Source organism: Vipera ursinii (assembly GCF_947247035.1).
Source record: "Vipera ursinii genome assembly, chromosome: 2".
Taxonomy (NCBI): Eukaryota; Metazoa; Chordata; class Lepidosauria; order Squamata; family Viperidae; genus Vipera; species Vipera ursinii.
Window position 1 is genome coordinate 28,838,081 of NC_139513.1, and position 13,529 is coordinate 28,851,609.

Genomic DNA, 13,529 nt, shown 5'->3' on the forward strand with positions numbered 1-13,529 from the left:
CAAGAAATGAATAATGTGTCCCACAAAACTTCTGATCACATTGGTGTCTTCTACTAAGTCTGCCATGTATTCAGAACAAACAAATTTTATTCTAAATCATTCCTTTCTTTCATTTTGGAGTTTCTAAACAGACTATAGTAATATTTTTTCACTCATTTTATGGAAACTGCCTCAGAGAGCCAGTTTGTCTAGTGGTTAAGGCACAAGGCTAGAAAACCAGAGACTCTGAGTTCAAGTCCTGCCTTAGCCATAGAAGCCAGCTGGATGACTGGGCCAGTCACTCTCTCCTAGCCCAACCCACCTCACAGGGTTGTTGTTGTGAGGAAAATAGGAAGAGGAAGGTGTGCTGGATATGTTCGCTGCCTTGAGTTATTTGTGAAGGTAATGAAAGCAGAGTATAAACAAATACTCACTTTCATACATTCATTCATGTCAGAATGAATGAAAAGCTTTTTCCTTGGATCATATTTGTCTACAATGATGCACATTTTTTTAAAGCTCATATCTGGTTCTTCCGTTATATCCCTCACTAGACTATAACATGGTATATCATCTTTCTGATTTCCTACCACATCTTGGTGGTTCCTATGTTCTAACATACATATTACCTATTTATTTTTAATTAAACCTACACTTTTACTTTCTTGCATGAATTCATCAACTATACAACACAAGATTTCATTCAGATCTATTTTACCCCTCTTTTACCATCACAGAGGAGACCCAACATATCTTTTTTTTCACTCTTTCATATGATAATTCATGCCCTTTACAATACACTTTGCTTACATTCCAAGTTGCATTACAGCATTTTACAAGGCATGAGCATCACGAGGTGGTCCAAAATATTGAACTCGTATCCATTGTGACTTCAGTTAATTGAGAGTTTCACATAGCATAGTTCAGGTAAGACAGGAGGAATAGAATGGAATAAATGTTAACTTTACTCACAGCAAAAGTTACTATTTTTGGACTCATTAATAAACAACTGATTCTTCTGTTTACCTCAGTAAATATTTTCAACACTCCCATATTTAGCTCTTCTGCTTCTGATCTTGTTTCTCCATTCTTTGTGGAGAGAAACTCCTGCTGTGCATTATATTAATCAGGATAAATAGGAGGATTTGCTCTTTTTGCTGCAGGGCTTCATTTGACTATTAATTAACATGAAAATTTCCATATGGGTCTCAGTTTCTATGATTGTAATTTTGAAAACTTTTCTCTCTTTATCAGATTCCAGCCAAGTTAAAAGAAACTTTAAGGATTGCCAAAGAATGTATAGAGAAGAGATTGGTAGAAGAACAGAAACTGGTAACTTATAAACTTTATTCTATGCTCCCCTGATTAACATTTGTAATATGCTGTAATGAGAAGCATAGCAATTAATATGTAAATACGAGTGTCTGTATTTTCATGGAGAGGCCTGTCCTCTGCTTAATGAAATAATGACAGCAGCATCAAACGACTGTTCTTGAGGACTCAGCTATTTGATTAAAAGAAAGAAAAGCCATTTTAGGAAGAAAAGTGACAGGATGAGCAGCTTAGGAATTTAATAGATAAGTGAACAGACGAAGCAATAAATAAATGTACCAAAGGAGATTGTAAGAAGATATTAGGGATTTCTGCATTTAAAATGTAGCATGCTTTGTCCTAAGTCCATACTTTCCTTTTTCCACTGAAAGATTCATCAGCACAGAAGATTGACAAGAGCTCAGTCACATCATGGTTCAGAAGAAGAGAAAAAAAGGAGGAAAATCTTGGCACGGAAAGTAAGCCCATGCCCAATTTAAAATAAATGCAACATATTTCCAACCAGTTTTTCCAATGACATTTTCTTAACAAATATTTAAACAATCCTGACATAGCCCTGCTATGTCAACTCTTCCCTGAAAGAATTTGAAGCATTGTAGGAAATTTGGAAAGCGAATTTCTTTTCTTCCAATATCTACTGAGAAAAAGCATATAGGTTTTTTGTGATAACCTGGGATTTAGATATTTAGATACTGCCGTTTCTCATTGACTTGCAATAATCTTATGTCACCTGTATGGTTTTCTTGAGATAAAGTTATATTTTGATTTTTTTTTGTGTGTAGAAATTCTCACCAAAAAGAAAAGGCATTTATATCCTGAAATGGCAGCTCTCAGTTCATATTAGTCATCTGTTAATATGGCATAAAAATGACAATAAAGATTATATTATCTTATCTTATACCACATTATTCTGATCCAAATTGGTACTCCTATAAAGAGTTTTCCATGAAAAAATCTGCAGTTGCAAATTTTCTGCCCATGACATCTGTCCCTTTTCCACGTTATCTGCATGAGGAAACTGTTGTCAGTTATCAAATGTAATGATATGAGAAGGCTCGGACTCTGAAGTTTTAACACAGCTTTAATACTGATGATCTGCAACTGCAGTTAAACTTTGGGGTCCATTTACTATTCATAGTCTGCAAACCATACTTAATTTAATTTAATTTAATTTAATTAATTTAATTTAATTTAATTTAATTTAATTTATTGAGATTTATATACCGCCCTTCTCCCAAAGGGACTCAGGGCGGTTTACAGGGCATAAATATAAATAACAATATAAACATTACAAACATTAAAAAACAATTAAATCAGTGCCCAAGTTAAAACAAAAATAAAACAAGCCAATAAAAACCCATGTACCCCCATCAGGCTAGACCCGCTAGTTCAAATAAATGGGTCTTCAACCCGCGACGGAAGGATCGGAGGTCTGATGTCGTCCGGAGCTCCACCGGCAGTTGGTTCCACAAAGCCGGGGCACCCACAGAGAAGGCCCTCCCCCTGGGGGCCACCAGTCGACACTCCCTGACAGGAGGCACCCTGAGGAGGCCCTCTCTGTGGGCGCGCACAGGGCGGAGGGGAGTCGACGCCGGCAGCAGGTGGTCCTCGAGGTATCGCGGACCCATGCCATGTAGGGACTTAAAGATCATAACCAAAACCTTGAACCTTACCCGGAAGACAACCGGTAACCAATGTAGCTCACGGAGCAAAGGTGTAACATGGGAGTACCGGGAAACTCCCAAGACAACTCTCGCGGCCGCATTCTGTACCAGTTGGAGCCTCCGAGTAGTCTTCAAGGGAAGTCCCATGTAGAGAGCATTACAGTAGTCTAGGCGAGAGGTCACGAGCGCATGAGTAACCGTACATAAGGCCTCCCGGTCCAGATAGGGCCGCAACTGGCGCACCAGGCGAACCTGGGCAAAAGCCCCCCTAGTCACGGCCACTATGTGATCCTCCAAAGTGAGTCGTGAATCTAGGAGGACTCCCAAGTTGCGAGCCCTATCCACAGGGGGTAAAAGCTCACCCCCCATAGAAAGAGATGGAACATCCCAAGTGTCCCGGGGAGACGGAATGCACAGCCACTCAGTCTTGTCAGGGTTGAGTTGAAGTCTGTTCCTCCCCATCCAGACCCGAACCGCCTCCAGGCAACGGGACATCACAGCGAGGGCATCACTGGGGTGGTTTGGGGTCGAAATAAAAAGTTGGGTATCATCAGCATATTGATGATACCCAACTCCAAAACCACGAATGATCTCACCCAGCGGTTTCATATAGATGTTGAACAGGAGAGGCGAGAGGACCGACCCCTGAGGAACTCCACAAGCGAGAGTCCTAGGGGTCGACCTCTGCCCCCCTGCCAACACCGACTGCGAGCGTCCCAGGAGATAGGAGGAGAACCACTGAAAAACCGTGCCTCCCACTCCCAATCCCCTGAGACGCTGCAGCAGGATACCATGGTCGATGGTATCGAAAGCCGCCGAGAGGTCTAATAGGACTAGGACAGAGGAATATCCCCTATCCCGAGCCCTCCAGAGATCATTCACCAGTGCGACCAATGCCGTCTCCGTGCTGTGCCCGGGCCTGAAACCCGATTGGTAAGGGTCCAGATAATCCGCTTCATCCAGGACCAGAGGGAGCTGATGCGCCACCACACTCTCAACAACCTTCGCAAGAAAGCGAAGGTTGGAGACTGGACGAAAGTTGTTCAATACAGCTGGGTCCAAGGCAGGCTTCTTGAGGAGAGGTCTCACCACCGCCTCCTTCAAGACGGTGGGGAAATAACCCTCACTCAAAGAAGCAGATATAACCGCCTGGAGCCAGCCTCGTGTCCTCTCCCTAGCTGCATAAACCAGCCAAGAAGGGCACGGATCCAATAAACATGTGGTGGAACTCAGCTTCCCCATAATCCTGTCCACTTCATCAGGGGTCACAGAATCAAACTCCTCCCAGATAACATTGACAAGACCGCCCGTGTCCTGATCGCCAGACTCTGCCCAGCTGGAGTCCAAACCGGTCCGAATCCGAGCGATTTTATCCGACAGATGTTGACTAAACTCCTCGGCACGACCCTGCAAGGGATCCTCCCTCACCTCCTGATTAAGAAGGGAGCGAGTCACCCTAAACAAGGCGGCCGGGCGATTATCTGCGGACGCGATGAGGGTGGAGAAGTAATTACACCTCGCCTCCCTCATCGCAGCGAGATAAGACCTAATGTAGGTTCTTAACCGCAATCGGTCGGGTTCAGATCGGCTGGACCTCCAGCAGCTCTCTAGACCCCGTTTCCGACGCTTCATCTCCCGGAGCTCCGCGGAGAACCATGGAGCTCGCTGGGATCTGCGCCGGGTCAGGGGCCGCAAGGGTACAACCCGGTCGAGTGCCTCAGTGGCTGCCCTTTCCCAGGCTTCCACTAAGGCATCCGCCGAGCTGTGAGCAATGGAGGCAGGTGGGGACCCCAGCGCCGCTTGGAATCTATCAGGATCCATTAGGCGTCTGGGGCGGTACCATCTAGTTGGCTCCGTACCCCCACGGCGGGGGGTGGCAAAATGGAAGACCAGCCGCAGGAGGTGATGATCGGTCCATGACAGGGGCATAATAAATGGAAAGCCCCCACCAAGATCATCCAACCACCGTCCAGATAAAAAAATCAGGTCAAGGGTGTGGCCTCCCTCATGAGTTGGCTCAGAAATTACCTGCGTCAGGTCCATGGCCGTCATGGAAGCCATGAACTCCCGAGCAAGCTCAGATGAACCTCCCAGGGATGGTAGGTTGACGTCTCCCAAAACTATAAGTTTGGGGAACTCAACCACCAACCCCGAGAGGATATCGAGCAGCTCGGGCAGGGCTGCCGCTACGCGACTAGGCGAAATGTACACGAGCAGCAAGCCCAGCTGCGCCCCAGAGCCAAATCTCATAAAGAGAGACTCACACCCGACTATCTGAGAAACGGTGGTCTCCCGCGGACATAAGGTCTCCCTAACAATCACCGCCACACCCCCACCCCTACCCTGAGCTCGAGGCTGGTGTAGCACCCGGAAGCCTGGTGGGCAAAGGTCAACCAAAGGGACCCCACCCTCTGGGCCCAACCAAGTCTCCGTGATGCAAGCCAGGTCCGCATGCTCACCCTCAACCAAATCCCTAACAAGGGGAGCTTTGTTAACCACGGACCTGGCATTCAGGTACACCAGCCGGAGCTCAGGAGGCTGCACATCATCGCTCCCGGAACCTCGGGGAAGAAGCAGAGGGTCGGAGCGCCCCACCGCTTGCAAATAGCGGAGACGGCGCTCCCGGTAACGATATGGCCCCCTGTCTATCCGCCTGCTGCCATTCCCCGTCGTGGGAATTGGTAACCCCACGACCCGCTCATGAGCTCCGGAGACAACGACCCCTCGTTCTCCCCCCGCGCGGTCGGACCCAAGTCTAGCCTGGACTATGGTTGATTGGCTGCCCCCCAAAGCCAGACAACCTCTATCTCCCACCCCCCTCCCCAACCCCATAAAAATTTTTGATAAAAACATAATCAGGGGCCTCTTACTAAATTTATGTTGACGGCCCCTACCCCTGCCCAGCCATCTCTCAGAGACCCAAGACTCGGGCCCTTCATCGAGGTTAGGATTTAAAAAGGCGGGTCGCACCCAGGCGAGGGGGGCACCCCTGAGGGCGAGCAAGTCCGTGCTCGTATATCGTCGCATGTTAGTCCAGCAAGTCCAGAATAGGCAGTCCCGGAGGTGATCATGTCCATAGGAGGGTCGAAGGCCGGAGGAGAAAATATCTGGATCCACACCCAGCTGTACTGCCACTTAGCTGGGTGCCCCAGTAAACAGGTCACCCCCGCCCTCTCACGGCAGGTTGAAACTCTGTACCTGGGGGTGGTCAAAGATATACTCTGGGTAGGCATGCCCCATAGAGCTCCCACCTCTATGGGGCTGCAGATGTAAAAGTCAGCCACTCTCCCACCATGGCTGGTACCCAGGCCCGACCGAATCCAAAAGGGAGAGGGGGAGGCAGACAAAGTTATATATTCAGGCAAAAGAGTAGACGGGGCAAAATGAAAAAGATGGTCTAAAAGCGTCGCCGCCGTTAAAACGGTCCAAAAGCGGTATAAAGACCGCCTGTTGCTCCATTGAAGCGGTCCGAAGACGCCATTGCCAACACAAGCGGTCCAAGGCGGCACAGGAAATATCATCGCCGCTAGGATAACTCTCAATCGCCCTCTCCGCCGCCAAAACGGCCCGAGGACGATAGAGTCATTAAAAGCAGCCTGATACAGTCTGGGGCAAGATGGAAACTTAATTGTACAGTAAATGCTAACTGAGTTAAAATTAAGTAAAATGGGATGGAATGGAATGGAATGCCAGGTTGAAATCAAGGATGGTTCTCATTGCTAGTGCTACCAATCAAAAGGCAAATGTATAATAATAATAATAATAATAATAATAATAATAATAATAATAATAATAATAATAATAATAATAATAATTGATGTTGGAAGGGGCCTTGGAGGTCATCTAATCCAACCCCCTGCTCAGGCAGGAAACCCTATACCATTTCAGACAAATGGCTGTCCAGTCTCTCCTTAAAAACCTCCAGTGTTGGAACATTCACCACTTCTGGAGGCAGGTTGTTCCACTGGTTAATTGTTCTGTCAGGAAGTTTCTCCTTAGTTCTAGGTTGCTTCTCTCCTTGACTAGTTTCCATCCGTTGCTTCTTGTCCTGCCTTCAGGTGCTTTGGAGAATAGCTTGACTCCCTCTTTTTTGTGGCAACCCCTGAGATACTGGAACACTGCTATCATGTCCCCTCTAGTCCTTCTCTTCATTAAACTAGACATACCCAATTCCAGCAACCGTTCCTTGTATGTTTTAGCCTCCAGTATGACTTCCCTGTCATACTTTTCTTTCTGGTAAATAACAATCAGGGGGAAAAATGGGCAGGAAGCAAGAAAGGGCCACAAGTGGAAGATAGTTTAATTATCATTCTTAGGAAAGTTCTTGGCAGAAAAGGGAGTTGTGTAATAAAACCTTGTCCAGTGGCAACCTGGTGTATGAACAGCAATTTACCAAGCAAATGGAAGCTAACGAGTTTTTCTTTTCTTTCTCCTGTTTGAAGAAATCTAAGCGCTCAGCCTTTGAGAATGGAGAAGAACAGTTGATGAAATACAGCAACTCAAACAATTCAGGTAACTGAGTATGGTTTTCCTGCGATGCATGGCACTGACGGGTTCTTTTTTGTCCTAGGGATAGCCTGTGATCTCTCAGGGGTTTTGCCTGTGGTTCAGGCCATGGACTGGGGAAGCTTTCTTCGTAAGGATAGCTGCAATATTTAGGAATTCATGGTGTTTAGTCTTTCTTATTATGAAAATAAAGAGCAGGGCTTACTTACCACTGCCACCTTCCCAAAGGAGCACCATCTCCTCCACTAGTTCCCATGGCAGCTATGCTCTGTTTGGGATGTGCTTGATCAATTATTAAATTTAGATTGTGCCCCTCACTTCTAATGGTTTGAATACTGGTGTGTGTACATGCGAATGGTAATCTCCATTCATAACATCTGATTTGGGCAATTTACCTCTTTTGAGGCCAAGAGCTAAGCTGCTGTAAGCCAGGATAGAGGAAAAGCAGCTACCATAAACATGTATTAGCGATCACATTTCCAGTCTCAGCTAGAGGGCAGAATTTTTGGTGGCAACTATATTATTGGGGGTTCCTTTTGGTCTCTAAAAATATGAATTGTGAAGATATGAATAGGACGGGTAGGCAACCTTGACTCTTTTATGACTTGTGGACTTCAACTCCCAGAATTCCTGAGCTAGCCATGCTGAGGGAAAAGGGAGAGGTTTCCAAGCGGAGCCATGCTGGTTCAGGAATTCTGGGAGTTGAAGTCCACGAGTCATAAAAGAGCCAAGGTTGCCTACCCCTGGAATAGGATACTATCTACATCAGGGGTCCTCAACCTATGGTCTGTGGCCCGGGACTGTGGGCTCTTAGCCAGCGGGCAGCAGAAATGGCTGGCTGGTGTGCGCATGCGTGGACGTGCATTTCCCCCCACTCGCGCTAGCGCCCACGGCCCTATTTGCGCATGTGCATGGGAATGAACGGGAATGCTAGCATGGGGCGGGTCTCCGCAGCCTGTTTACGCATGTGCCACTAGCCCAGGCAGTTTGCTCGGCCTGTTTGTGCATGCACACCAGTATTGAAGCTGTTCTCCTTCCTTCCGGTCCTTGAGCCCAGAAAGGTTGGGGACCTCTGATCTACGTGCTTTGTGCCGGAGTACAAACCCAACCAGTGCTGGACCTGTCCAAATGTGACAGCCGAACGTGAGGTGACATCAGTTTAGAGAAAACCCTTCAGAATGCTGTTAACCATTCTGAGTGCAGAGCTAATTCGCCCCCTGTGGTCCACCCTGGATAGCATGAGAGATCATGAACCAAATGGACTAGCAATCATAGACAACCAAACAACTACTCTATACTAACATTGTTGTCTCCTGGTTAAAGTACCATCACCATATGCTAAATAAATAAACAATTGCCAATTGTACCCTGGATCCCTGCCCATTGTGGCTGCTTCCAGAAATGCATGGAGACGTAACGCCTGGATCCTGGAGGTTGTCAGTGTCCCTTTGTAAGAGACAAAGCTATTAGCGGACTTAAAATTCCCTACTGGGACTGGGAATTGAAGATCTTGGATTGGAGGCACGTTTCTGCAGTGTTTATGTTCCTTCTTCAATGTGTACTTTCAATTTGTTGTGGTGGAGGTTGAGACGTCAGCCCAGTGTGCTTTATTGTATGGGATGCAGCAGAGGTCAATCCTCTTTCATCTGCCTTTTAACATCTGTATGAAATTGTTGGGGCCGGTCAACTGACTGGAGTGCTATCTTAAGTATACTGATGGTATACATTGCCTCCTTCAGGCTGGAGGGAAGATGCTATTGATGTTCTTGTACAGAGCTTGGAGGCTATGTAGGTCTGGATGGAGAGAACAAGCTAAAGCTAGGCAAAATTACTATTTGTGGAGCACTGTTTTTTTTACCCCCTTTGGACAAACAGGCACTACCTATGAAGGAGACGATTAGCAGTTTAGGATCTTCCTGGACTCACAGGTCTTATTGAAACAGCAATTAGAGGCCATAACTAGAAGGGCCCATGCCCAGCTTCAGCTGGTATGTCATTTGGGGTCTTATATGGTGTAGGAGTACTTATCTTGCTACTAGCCAGATAAAGTATTGCAGTGTTAGCAATACGTGGGACTCAGAAATTACAACTGGCCCACAGTATATTAACAGATTCCTAGTGTTGGGAACATATAACAACAGTACTAATGTCCTGCAAGGAACCAAGAATGATAGGATGAATTGCACAGAATAGTTTCTTTATTGCTGCTGTTCACCTATACAGTAGACAGGAATCTTGCCCGACTAAAGTACACTCTGCATAACAATGAGCTAAATGTTATGAAGGTTTTACGGAGGATTCCTTCTGAGCATCTTTCTGCATACCAAGGACTCAAGGCTGATTTAACTTTTTGTTTTTTGAGAAAGAGCCCCCTTCTTCTTGCAAGCCAGCTGCAGAATCTTATCATACCTGCAAAGCAATCTCCTGTGACCTGGATTGACCCAATTTACAAGAGCATCAAGGGAGAAACTATTTCTGATTTTAGCGGTATATAAATTCAGCAAATGACTATGTATGTATAGTTTGGCCCCGAAGCCCCTTTTATATTACTACTTTGGGAGATGCTCTTTAGTTTGGAAGACTCTCACTAAAAAAAATAGATGTTGAAACTGAAACTACCTTCATGCTAATTATGAATATTTCTTATCCAGCAGGGTCTGGGACAAGTTCCCCTTTAACATCACCTTCCTCTCCTGTTCCTCCTCCTACAGCAGGTGAGTTGAAGAATGTATCCTGCATGCTCATCTAACTTCTAATGGGCTACCTTGTCCTTCATGGGTCATGAAATCGCGTTGGCTGTAAAAATGAAACTAAATAAAAAGGGTTTTTTTTCTCTCTCATAATGAAGGGAAATATTTCCATGTTCTAGTACATCCACTTATTTTTTGAAGTGTTCTTGCTGCATACTTTGTATTAACCTAATCTGTTTCCCTTGTAAGTTTTAAGAAGAATCCATATGTATCAAACTGGGTCAATCAAAATGAGTAACACGTAGTGCCACCTAGACTCCACCTGGATGCTCTGGTTTTGTCTTTTGTGTGCAATAAGACTAATAATTTATTCCCTGAGTTTCAACAGTAAACACACCCGTTGTTTGGCATGTCAACAGAAGAACAACATGGAAAAGAAATAAATCTAGAAACTTGGGCAGTTGGTTTCTAGCAAGAGGATCCAGGGAGTTTGAAGCTGCTTTTTCCTGCAGTGGCAATAGCTGGTTCTAGTTCAGTAGTTGCAAGTGTAGTGATTGAGAGATTGAACTATAAATCAGAAAAGCTTGTCTGTGCCATAAGGCAGCTTTAGTAAGCCACCTTTTGTTCTTCCTTTGTAATATGAGGCTCAGAGTTCTGGGCTGTTACATAGAAGAGTTTCAAGAAGTACAAAAGATGTTTGAGGCTCTTTAAAGATTCTACACCTGTATAGAACACAAGTGTATCTGAGCAAAAATATGGTTTTCATCCTTTGGTATCTCACAGACTGTGTGAGATGCTATTGAATTGTATGTGCTATTTCAGCTATTGCCAGGAAGTTTGTTTTTTTTTTGAAAAGTAGCAAAGACTAAAGGGGTTATTTCTTATATAGGCTAAGCTTGTAAGCCGCCCTGAGTCTTTGGAGAAGGGCGGGATATAAATGGAATTAAAATAAAATAAAAATAAAATAAAAGAGCAGTTATGCATCTTGCAGTAACGAGGAATCTACAAAGATTCTAGGTCCCTTCAAAGCAGTTGTAGACCTTTGTGTTTTCACAATAGCAACTTTGGGTGGCTGAGCTATTTGTTTTAAATTCAAATGTAGCTAAAATTGTTGCAAAGTAGACAGAACACCTGTCTTAAACCAGCATATGAATGCCAGGGCCTGTAAAGGAAATATTGGCTGGTTTTATTCATTTATTCAATTTATATGTCTGCCTACTGGATAGAGAACTTGGGGGTGGGGGTGGGGGGAGCAAGTTAAAAACAACGGTAAAAAAGATTACTAAAAACTAAAACTTATCAAATCTGGCCAGCATGCTTATCTATATCAGTTGCTCACCCAATAGCCCAGACCAAATGTGAATGAATTAAAATTGGGAAGAGGGTATTTTTTTTTCAAATTTCCCCTTCTCTTCATTTTAGGGGATTGCTGAGTTCTGTCCTGTTTCTTCTGTGGGGCAAAAGGACCCACATCTTTGCCCTTTGTACTCCTTCAGTTCAGACTGATAAAAATAACAATAGTGGAATTCTTTCAAACCGCTACTGGTGGTTTGAGGTAACTGGTGTGAAAATATCCAGAATTAGAATTAGTAGATATGTTTAGTGAAGGGATTAGTGACAAAATAGACGTATCAGAGAAAGTTGTTTTACAAAATGTTTGCAAGCCGAGTATCAATAATACTAATGTGGTATATGAAGCACATTACATTGTCTTTCTAATAATTGCCATAATTAGTGTGTTGTAGCAAAAAAAAAAACCCAATATTGATGTTTTGTAGTAGCTTAAATGTATCTATTACACTAAAGTATTCCAGATTTTCATAGTGGTGAGTTTAAATTCAAACTGCTACAACCTTTATCTAGTCATCTAGTGTATGAAAATGATTACTGAAGGTATTTAAAATATATTTCAAAATTTTCTTTTCTTTGCTAATTGAAAAACCTCCAGTTGTATAACAGAAAATGGAGAGGTAGAGATAGTCTTCTCAGAAATACTGTATTCTTTTATTATTTCCCAAAGCACAGAAGCTTTGAAGCAAGTGCTTGCTTGTCTTGTTAAGCTGCTGATGAGTTGCTTTAGATCCAGTCACTAAATTTAAACCTCTGGTGGAAAAGTTGTTTTAATTCCCCAAATAAGTATTTATTCTTCCTGCCTGGGAACTGTATGAGCTTGTCCGTATCAATTCATTATTGAATTGCAAGAAATCACGTAGTGGATTTGAGTTTGAGAGACGTTGGCCCTGGGCTATTCATAGCAAAGAGATTACCAGAGCTTTTGTCTAAAGGAAAAGCTGATTGAAAGTAAATGCATTGGGTAATTTACTCTCACAATACAGTGAATTAAATTTTAAATATTTTAAAAAATGCAACTACCCTTTAGATTCTAATTTTGTGAAATTTATGGCTCACCTGTGGCAAACAGACAACATAATGCCTCAACCTTTTAACATCCCCCCTGAAAATTGTTTTGATCTCTATGGAAGGCTAATCCAAAGGGGAGTGTATTATAAGATGTCACACGACTCCAGAATTGGAAGCCACTTAGCACATGGGATGCTTCTTTTGGGCTAATGGTAGTTTCTGGGCAATCTTAAAGGACAGTCCCAGCAGTCTGTGAAACTGTGTGACATGAATATATTGAATAAATATATGTCTTTCTTCTTTCACTTTAGTCCTGAGCAAAATCCTTTTTCTGAAGCTACAGATTGGTACTGTGAGGAAATCTCCATAACAATAATTATGACACTTTTCAACTAGTACTTATTTTTACAATTTTGAGACATTAAACGTCAAGAGGCATTTTAAAGTTGCATTTTGTGTGAATTATTGTACAGAACTTGTGTGCCCTTATGATGTGTGTGTTTAGGCTTTTAAAGCCACACTCTGTGCCATAATACTGAAGCGAGTATACAAATAAAAACAAAGCTAATTTAAATGAAAGACAGGACATGGTCCATGGTGCTCTCTGCTTATCCCTCTAAGCAGTAATCTCCAAATCCTTCAACCATGGAAGATCATTTCCCTATAAAGCTGTATTTTAACCTGGTGATAAAAAAACTAACACAATATGCCCAGGCATGTCTGACCATTGTCCTGCTTAGAAAACTTCCAATAGGTAACCTGATGGCTAAGACTGTTGACATTGTCTACTTCAAGCCTAATTATAGTTTGAAGTTACAGAGTCATGCCCTGTTATTTCATCTTGTACGATGGCCTGATCACATAATATATATACACATATGTTTAAAAAGTCGCCTTCTCATAAGATTTTTGGAGATTTCATCCAAAGATCTTGTGCAACAATGCTGAGATTTCCAGCTACTTTGTAAAATAACTTATTTTTTTAAATTTGGGGAGC

The 13,529-nt window shown here is 43.6% G+C and overlaps 1 protein-coding gene across 7 annotated transcripts in view; it reads left to right on the top strand.

Moving 5' to 3' along the window:
• The window catches only part of PXK (PX domain containing serine/threonine kinase like), a 58,676-nt gene that overhangs the window by 37,136 nt on the left and 8,011 nt on the right, over positions 1 to 13,529 (top strand). For 3 of the 7 annotated variants that reach the window (XM_083352650.1, XM_083352654.1, XM_083352655.1), the window contains 4 exons: positions 1,234 to 1,311; positions 1,683 to 1,769; positions 7,418 to 7,487; positions 10,133 to 10,195. In XM_083352650.1, the coding sequence (XP_083208776.1) occupies positions 1,234 to 1,311; positions 1,683 to 1,769; positions 7,418 to 7,487; positions 10,133 to 10,195 (298 nt within the window). Of the gene's footprint in view, positions 1 to 1,233; positions 1,312 to 1,682; positions 1,770 to 7,417; positions 7,488 to 7,545; positions 7,612 to 10,132; positions 10,196 to 12,843; positions 13,057 to 13,529 lie in introns of those variants that run through there. The other 4 variants (XM_083352652.1, XM_083352653.1, XR_014491212.1 and 1 more) reach the window with 4 other exon arrangements.